The following is a 10,119-nucleotide window of genomic DNA, read 5'->3' on the forward strand; positions in this document are numbered from 1 at the left end:
CTCTCTCTCTCTCTGTTACTCCCCCAGTGTGTTGTGTTCCCCTCTCTCTCTCTCTGTTACTTCCAGCATGTGGTGTTTCCCTCTCTCTCTGTTACTCCCATGATGTGGTTTTCCCCTCTCTCTCTCTGTTACTCCCCTATTGTGTTGTGTTCCCCTCTCTCTCTCTGTTCCTCCCAGCATGTAATGTTCCCCTCCCTCTATGTTACTCCCAGCATGTGGTGTTTTCCCCCAACCTCTCTGTTACTCCCAGCATGTGGTGTTCCCCTCCCTCCCACTCTGTTACTCCCAGCATGTGGTTTTTTCCCCCATCCTCTCTGTTACTCCATGTGTTGTTCCTCTCCCTCTCCACCCTCCTGTCTGTTACACCGTATGGTGTTCCCCTCTCCCTCTCTCTCTCTGTTACTCCCGGCTGTGTGGCTGTATGGAGTTCCCACTTTGTTACTCACCAACTGAGTGGAGTTGTCCCAGAGTAGCTCAGCTATGATCTCAGGTGGAAAATCAGACGTCTTTTTGTCATTTATCTGCAGCACGCAGTCACCTCTCCTAAAATACAACCAGAGTATTGATACAGCTTCATGTCAAGTAACAGGTTAAGTCTTAAAAATACGAAGACAGCAGACCAATTTCTCGGGAATGCACAGTCACAAGACATACTGAACTATTTGGGAGCTGGTTTTGTTGTCTTGTACCTGTACTTTAATTGAAACGAGCAAAGATCGGGCTGGAATAGAAAGCTGGCCTTAGCTGATGCTTGGGCTCGTGGGACCTTTGGTAGGCTGAGCCTTAGCTTCTCAGTTCATCATTGAGAAAGGCAAAAGGGTATGGTCCAGAATGCAGCCTGTTTGCTTCCAGTTGCTGAGATTTGACATTACAATTTGAGAAAATTAATGGCCTACAGGGGACACATTTCATCCTGTTGTCTGTAGCAAAGCCTCAACAAAAGCAAAAGGAAATGGTTTCTCTGAAAGATGTGGACACCGATACTTCAACAATTACTAAACATTTACCAAAAGCAGTTGTTAAAGTCGGGAAAGCACAAATATCAGATGAGGAATATGACGTTGATATGGGGATTCAGCCACAACTATAAGGTATTCTGGCTCAGTGGTTAGTTCTGATGCCTCACAGCACCTGGGTTTCACTTGGGTAACTGTGTGTACAGTTTGTACGTTCTCCCTGTGCCTGTGTGTGTTTCCTCTGGGTGCTCTGGGTTTCCCCCCATGCTTGGGAAATCGAGGACTAGAGGGCATCAGTTTAAGGTAAGAGGGGAAAGAATACATGGGAACCTGAGGGGCAACTTTTTTACACAGCGGGTGGTAGGCATATGGAATGAGCTGCCAGCGGGCGTGGTTGAGGCAGGTACATAAACAACATTTAAAAGGCATTTGGACAAAAACGTGGATAGGAAAGGTTTAGAAGGATATGGGCCAAGAACAGGGAAATGGGGTTCGCGTGGATGCCCATTTTGGTCGGCATGGACCAGTTTTGGGCTGAAGGGCCTGTCTCCGTGCTGTAGGACTCTATGACTATGTGCAGGTTTGATGGATTGGCCATGCTAAATTGCCTGTAGTGTCCTTGGATGTGTGGGCTAGATGTACTTTCCGTGGGAATTGCAGGATTACAGGGATAGGGTAGAGGGGTGGATCTGTGTTGGATGTTCTTCAAAGGGTTGGTGTGGTCTCAATGGGCCGAATGGCCTGCTCCCACACTGCAGGGATCCTACCATATTGAATGGTAGTGGTCTGTTCCTGCTCCTAGTGTCAATGCTTCTACCACAAGAAAGTTGAATTGAAGGCTTGTGGGAGATTACAAAGAAAAGGAGCAGGATGTGGGAAGAGATAGAGGGGTTTTGAAAACACGGCTGAGAATTTTATATCAATTGACAATTAAGACCACACCTTCCGGGGTTAGAGCAAACAGCATGTGCCATCAGAACCTCCTGCTGGTTCATAAAGAACTAGGAGCAGGAGTGAGCCATGGCTGGCCTTCTAGCTTTTCTGATGAAGGGTCTAGGCCCGAAACGTCAGCCTTTCTGCTCCTATGACGCTGCTTGGCCTGCTGTGTTCATCCAGCTCTGCACCTTGTTGACACAGGACATGCAGGTTAGATTATTGAAGCCATTGCTGTGAGACAAGAGGAAGGGGAATATGTGGTGCCTTGACCCGTAAACTCAGAGGAAGAGCATTCGGAATTTGTTCTGAACAGTGTCACAGACCCACCTGATTATACTGCCCACTATCGATTCATCCAGAAACAAAAAACTGCACAGAAACCTTCCTTTCTCCATCACCTTGCTAACTCTGCTCTCCTGTTGCCTCCTCTCAACCTTTCTGACATGAAAAAAGTCCTGGACTTTCAGGTCTGTGGCCGCTCGGACTCTCCGTGTGAACATAGGTTCAGTGAACGGTGACATAGTTGGGTGGGGGGGTGCTAGTGTGGGCCAGCAGATATTTGTTCAATCTCTAGTTCACAAGGTTTCACCCAATGCAACCCTATAACCCAGTGACATCAACAATCCTGAAGCTGTGATTTTTCAAAGCTTTAGCAATAGAATGGAAACCAAAATAAGGCAAATTCTATAAGATCAGAGAATGCCTATTGAGAGGATCTTTGCAGATACAACCAGAGGCTCTGTTACCGTGAGGACTCTGTGTGTGTGTAGGGTTAGGTCTTTGGCTTTATTCCAACAAGGTAGAGTAAGTGAGTAATGCTCCCTGTTGCCTGCCACTCTAACACACCACCCTGTTCCCTGGCCAACATCTCTGTCTCAGGTTTGCTGCAATGCTCCAGCAAAGCTCAACGCGAGCTGGAAGAACAGGACCTCATTTTCTGTTTGGGAACTCCACAGCCTTCAGGACTCACGATCAAGATTAACAATCATGTCCTTGCCCCAATCCCCACACACATGGGCTATTACCACAAACAACTTCCCCATGGTACCCAGCTGGTCTCACTCTCCAGCTCTATCTCCATAGCCCTCTAACTGCATCGTTTTCAAATATATATATATCTCTTTTGAAACCTCCTATCAAATCTGCCTTCACCAGTCTCCCAGGTACTGCATTCCAAATCCTAACAACTCTGAGTAAAGAAGGCTCTCCTCAGCTCATTCCTAGCTCACCTGCTGAGAGTCTTGAAGTTGTGACCTCCCAGTTACTGACATACTAACTAGTGAAAACAGAATATCCTTCTTTACCCTGTCAAAATTGTTCGTAACTTTGAACGCCTCAATAAGGTCACCTCTTAATCTTCTCTGTTCCAAGAACTAGCCCAAACTCTCTAATCTTTCCTTGTATCCAAAATCTCCGTCATTCCTGGTGTCATTCTACTCAATCTTTGAACTTTCTCCAGGGCGTTAACATCCCTTAACATCATTTGGTAAGATGGTGGTGGAGTAGAGCTTCTGAGACAAGTTCTGTCCGCATTTCTTTTCATTTCTTTATTCCTCATTTTTAAAAAAATTATTTTTTTTTCCCTCTTTTATTTTACTTACCCCTTGCTGAAGGGCTCGGTTGTGGTGATGCCATCTGTGAGTAGGCCCAGGAGTGTGCTAGTGGCATCAGAGGATAGCTTTTGTTCACGAGGAAGCCTTGGCCCGGTACGAGGCCCTGGCAAGGTAGGCCCGAAGCAGACTCCTGGTGGTGGCAGATTCGGGTTTGGGCCAGTGCGGTGCTCGATGGTCTCCGCGTTGGCGAGGTCCAGTGAGGACTCATAGTGGTCAGGGCGTGGGTGGAGGCAAGATGGCGCCGAAGCGAGATGACTTTCGTTCCCGTGGTGACGGCGCGGTGAAGGGGAATTGTGCCCGGCCCCCAGGCCCATGGCCCATGGCACAGCACTTAATGAGAAGGACTGTAAAATTTGAACACTTTCTCTTCATTTCTTCATCCTTCTGCCTTTATACTCTATGCTTTGGCTTATTTTTTCTGTGTTTTAGGGTGGCACCAGAGAATGGCGTCACCATGGAACATTTTCCACCATGTTTTGTGACAAAATACAGGTCACGGTAAATCAAATCAAATCAAATCCTTTCTTAAATAAGGTGTCCAGAGCTGAGCGCAATTCTCCAAATGTGGTTTGGCCACTGCTTTGCCAGGTTGCAGCATCACTTCCTTCCCTGCTCCCCAGCCTGTCTATCACCTCCTGAATTGTGTTACTGCACTCCTCAATAATTTACTACATTTCTGACACCCACGTTATTTCTCAACTTGAAACTTAAGCTCCGTACACCCAGTTATTTGCGGTTATCAACAATGACAGTGTTCCAATTACCCAACCCCGTGGATAGCCACATATTCTAGGAAGAATCAAAATCATTTTGGTCAAATCCTTTGATAATTCAAACCTTCCCATAACTATCCATGTTGTGTTTCATCAAGAAGGATTCTACATTTCGTCTTTGAGTACCACCAGTTATTTAAAAATTCCGCATCACTGATAACCTTTTCCTCTGTTTTCATTGGGCTGGATTCATTGAAATTTGCTCTCCTCTAGCTGACTTTTCTTGCTGCATTTCCATAACTGTTGCCAACCCCTACGGACGTTTGGAATACACTTCCCAATGGAAACAGTTTCAACTATCCTACTTCATTCCTCAGGACTGGAGCTAGCTTCTCCTCTGGTATGGAACCAGACTGATCCAGAAAGCTATCCTATATGCAGCTGAGAAAGCCCACTCCCTCATTATCATTTACATGGTTTTCCCCTAAGCCTGTACTAATATAATTGACATTCCCATTGGCACAAATGTCTACCTTTCTAAAATCTGCTCCTCTACCTCCTCGCTACCATTTGCTTTCCTATAATGAATGCCCAGCTCTTCTCCACAGTCGAAGCAAAACAGATTCTTTCTTTGAACCATCAAATAACATCATCGCTTTCCCAACTGCTTAGCAGTATTTTTGATCAGATTTAATGTTTAAGCTGTTGTCTGTGCCAGGTTTTCATTATTCCCGTGATATCCCGACTACATATGGTGACTTGCGCCTATAACTCACCAACCTTCTTAACTCTCCTCAGCTCCTAATGTACAGCCTGCTTGACATGTGTTACAAAGTGCTCCCTTCCCTGTATGATACCTCCTGCTTCTGGTCTACTTTTTGTACCCATGCTGTTTGTCTCTTCTTGTAATACGTTTGCCAAATTGGTATGGTGCAGAAAGAGGCCATTCATGTCTGCACTAAACCCTCTGAGCATTTCAACTTAGTGCCAATCTCTTAACTTTGCCCGGTAACTGTGCACACTGTTCCTATACGGGCATTTTGTGCCACATTTCTCCATCCTGATGCCCAACCCTTGCCAGATTGTTTCTAACCCTTGCCCACCGAACCAGATATTAATCACACACAAGCAAGACAGTTTGGTACTAGGTTTATGGATACAGCCTTACAAATCTTTGACTCCTAACCAGCTGGCTCCTTTTATCTATTCTCTTGGCCAGAGGACAAAATAATCCCTTTTTTCACAAACGTTCTTCATGAAGTTTCTGTCAAGGATGTCTTTTTGATTTTTGGGGATATGTCTCGCTTTCCAGGGGCAGCTTTTTTTCATTCTGACCTATCTGTTTGTTAGAAGCTGTAGTCATGTTGGCACGATGCCTTCTGTATTTGTGTTGAGGAATGGGGAATTTGGATTCACACTGAAACAGTATGGGAAGAAATCATCAATATCCTCAACAACCATCAACCCTTTGCTAAACGTAAAGCAACAGCACACAAAGGGAAGCCTTAATTTCTTTGACATCACGGTATTCAAATTGGCACAAGATGACTGACACTTTAGCAACAAAAGTTGTTCACCAAAATATCTGTGCACGCAGTTCTACGCACAAAAAGCCATCACCCCCACCCCGGTTATTCTCTCTTCTACCCTCTCCCACCAAGCAGAAGATAAAAAAGCTTGAAAACACATACCAACAGATTCAAGAACAGCTTCTTCCCCACTCTTATCAGATTTATGAAGGGACCTCTCATACATTAGACTTTATCTTTCTCTGCACCTTCTCTATGTTCTGCATTCTGTTCTAATACCCTGACATACTTATGCAAGGTCTGATTTGCCTGGATAGCACTCAAAACAATACTTTTCACCGTATCTCGGTATGTCACAATAATAAATCAAATCCAATCATCCTACCACACACTGTTGAGGTCACAACAACTTGTGTTTCCATCATTCTTTTTCACTGGAGGTTGAGAGTGACCTTATGAAGGTGTATAAAATCATGAGGGTACTGATGGGATGAATATTAAGGGTTTTTTTTCCCTAGGGTGGGGGATTTCAAGACTAGAGGGCATATTTTTAAGGTGAGAGGAGAAAGATTTAAAAAAGACATGAGGGGCAATTTTTCTTTTGTACAGAGGGTGGTTTGCATGTGGAATGAACTTCCAGAGGAAGTGCTAGATGTGGGTACAGTTACAATGTTTAAAAGACATTTGGATAGATACATGAATAGGAAAGGTTTGGGGGGATATGGGCCAGGAGCAGGCAGGTTGGACTAGTTTAGTTTGGGATTATGATCGGCATGGACTGGTTGGACCGAAGGGTCTGTTTCCATGCTGTATGACTCTAGGACATAGTACAAAGCTAGAGGATTTTAACCAGGCAGTCACTACCCTTTTAAAAACCAAAAGAACTGTGGATGTTGTAAATCAGGAACAAAAACAAAGTTGCTGGAAAAGCTCAGCAGGTCTGGCAGCATCTGTGGAGAAGAAAACAGAGTTAACGTTTCGGGTCCGGTGATGCTTCCTCAGAGCTGCCCTACCCTTTTCTACCCTACCCTGTCACTACCCTTTTCTCAGACTTAAAGTTAACAATCCACAAAACTCATCATAATCACTAGAGAGCCCATTAGCAGCAAATACAAGAGAGAAGCAGCCTGTGCTTAGAGCAATTCTGTCCATTCCACTTACAGGGTGACTTCTCTCCAATTGATACCTCTGTGACTGTGCTCTCCTCTTTCTTTAGGGGATGAATTTGCCAGTGGCCCTGGGCAAAGACCTCAAACCGTGTAAAAACTTTCCCAAAATACGGTGCCACTATTGAAGATGACGCAGTGCGGAGCTGGAGGAACACAGCAGGCCAGGCAGTGTCAGAGGAGCAGGAAAGTTGACGTCTCGGGTCGAGACCCTTGTTCAGAAAACGCCAGCTTTCTTGCTCCTCTGATGCTGCCTGGCCTGCTGTGTTTTTCCAGCTCCACAATGTGTTATCTCCGACTCCAGCATCGGCAGTTCTTACTATCTCTGAGTGAGCCACCATTGAAGGTGGCTGGTTGAAGTAACTGATAACAGATGAAAACTTAAGAACATCGCTTCATCCTTAAATCAAACAATGCCCAACACTTATGTATCTTTCAAGACATTAACCAACCATTAACACCAGTTAACGTCCCCCCGTGAGACTATTTGTCCCCGTCTTGTTCAGCTACAACCCTTTTGCTGTGTCTTTTCCAGTGGAGGGAGAGTCATTGTAAGCAAAGATGCAACCCTTTACAAATTTCTGGTTAGATCCGTGCCGGGGTTATGTCACCGTTTCTGGGAGCCACATCTGAGGAAGGACAGTAAGGCTTTGGAGACAAGTAAATGGGAGATTTTCACAGAATAACCCCAGGGATAACAGACTACAGTTAGCTGCAGAGACTGCAGAATCTGTGACGTAGTCTCCCAAGCAAAGGAGACAGAGAATGACACAATTGTCATAGTAGAGATGAAAGCCATTCAGCCTGAGTGGGCATCCCACCTAACTGCCATTGTCCAACCTTCTCCTCATATCTTGGCACACAGTCTTCCTTTGCAAATAACAATGCACATGCCTTTCTCAAGAAAAGACCTTTTGTGGCACCTGTAAATCTTTCTGTTAACGGTCAACTTGTTAGCTGGACAGAAATCAAACTCTCCTTCTCATCCACATCGCCAATCTTGCCTGCTTTGGATAGGACACAACATTTTCACACCCATTCTCTTTAGTAACGAAGATAGTGACTGCCCATGCCTCTATGGTATGTGTCAGTGACAGTGCTCGATTGAACTGGCTTCAAACCCACCAGAAACTCTAGGGTAAGGCTTGAAATGGAAAGCCTCAGCTGTTCTCTTCAACTACCGCCACGCTTCTGGGATTCGGGCTGGGATTCGGTGGAGAGTTGGGGAACTCAAAAAGGCCAAGTTCAGGACAAAAGTCAGTCAATCTTTATAAAGATTTTTTATGAAGAAGGGTCCAGACCCGAAACGTCAGCTTTCCTGCTCCTCTGATGCTGCTTGGCCTGCTGTGTTCATCCAGTTCTACACCTTGTTATCTCAATCTTTATAAAATCCAGTTGTAACCTTAAAAAGCTTGGGATGATCCCGTTGCCTGAAATTATTACTGTCCTTTTGTAAAATATTATTTTTAAGAAAATTTGACGTCTTTGCCAGAGAAACTATATTAAGTTTGTGAGAAAAAAACTGAAAGAACTGCGGATGCTGTAAATCAGAGACAAAAATAGAAGTTGCTGGAAAAGCTCAGCAGGTCTGGCAGCATTGGTAGAGAGAAATCAGAGTTAACTTTTCGAATCAAGTGACCTTCTTTCCCAGCAATTCCTATTTTTGCCTTAGATTTGAGATATTTCTACAGGCATCCCGCACTACGTCGCTAAAATATATAACTTCATTTCAAACAATTTATCATTTTAAAAGGTTAGCACACATTCTGAGATGCATGTTTTAGCAACAGGTCAAATTCGCTGCTTCAGATGTAGCAGCAAGTGATTTGCAAGCGGCGTCAGCGTATGCATCTTTAAATAAAGAAGCCATTTTCGCAATGATCAAATCAAATCTGAATTTCATCCTGCCAAATACAAACTCTCCCCCACCCCGTTGCCTCAGTGGTTGTACTGGAAGGTGAGTGAATGGTTTGTACCTGAACGGGGAGCAGGCGCTTTTGCAATGGAGGACATCTTGCACTTCGTAATGGTGTTTCCCCTCCAGGGCTTGATGCTTGATGACGACTCCGCCTTTCAGGTAGTGAGACATCTTTATCAACGAGAGAACAATTACAGCGCCCTAAAACCAGAAATTCCCTTCACTCACTAAGACCACTGAGGGTTACTGCTAACAATGCGACTTAACTCTACAGCACTCACGCTCTCCTCAGCCTGCCTGGCTCCTGCTTGATTGGACCTGAAGCCAAGCTTGCTTTTTATCTAGAAACACTGCATGCAATCTCCCCCATGTGACTGGGACTCTTCTGAAGTCGTGGGATTTCACTTCTGCTTTAGAAATTTTTGTTTCATTAAAAAAAAGTCCTCGGATGACCTATTGTGTCACCAGTTCTACGCTAAAACCAAGACAAAGCAGGATTATGGGTTCAATTTTTTTTAACCCTCAGGTGAATGCAGCAGAATGCAGCAATATCTGCTTCGTTTAATATTTCCAACCCAGCATGCACGTAGTTGCTCCCATTTTTGCTTGACCAGCGATCATTATGGGATGTCATCACTTCCTCCTTTGTCAAAAACCTCTCTGCACAATTTGTAAAGTGACAGTGAGGGCGGAAATTTCCCTGCTCCTGCTGTGGTGCAGTGGGGGAGAAGGTGGGAAGGTACAGAAAGAATGAATTACATCTCAATCTTGATATCCAGGGAAATGTTGACAATTCTCCACTCAAGGCTTCAATGCAGCCTTTGGAATCTTGCCATTGAGCAGTGACCACATTATTTCCACAAATTTACATTTCATCAAATTGCCTCATTGCTCGGTCACTTGCAATTTTCCTCTGGTTCCCCAGGAAACCAGATTGTGCTAATCCCCAACAAAAGAGCCAGGGCAGGAATGGGCAGCTAACTGAATGTTTGACCAGGCCATCATTAAAGCTGCTTCTTCCCCCATGCCAACATGCTCCACGACCACCACATGCCAATGTCTCCACCCACACCCGCCTTGACTCTTCGGTAACAGAAGTTGGCATCGACAAACCACGAGCCTCGCCCATATCCCTCGCCCGACTCTCGGACCATTTCTCACACCATGGAGTCTGTGAGTCAGAGAGCATGGAATCAGGCCCTTCGGTCCAACTCATCCGAGCTGACCAGATATCCCAATCTGACCTAGTCCCATTCGCCAGCAGTTGACCCATATCCCTCCAAACCCT

General features: G+C 45.0%; 1 protein-coding gene across 1 annotated transcript in view; it reads right to left on the reverse strand.

Moving 5' to 3' along the window:
* LOC125484343 overlaps window positions 1–9,002 on the reverse strand; it is a 17,501-nt gene extending 8,499 nt beyond the window's left edge. The window contains exons 1-2 of the mRNA XM_048602546.1: window positions 8,890–9,002; window positions 447–543 (exon numbers count right to left, since the gene is read on the reverse strand). Of these exons, the coding sequence (XP_048458503.1) occupies window positions 447–543; window positions 8,890–9,002 (210 nt within the window). The remainder of the gene's footprint in view (window positions 1–446; window positions 544–8,889) is intronic.
* Window positions 9,003–10,119: the final 1,117 nt, after the last annotated feature.

Source organism: Rhincodon typus, chromosome 11 (genome assembly GCF_021869965.1).
Source record: "Rhincodon typus isolate 14 chromosome 11, sRhiTyp1.1, whole genome shotgun sequence".
Taxonomy (NCBI): Eukaryota; Metazoa; Chordata; class Chondrichthyes; order Orectolobiformes; family Rhincodontidae; genus Rhincodon; species Rhincodon typus.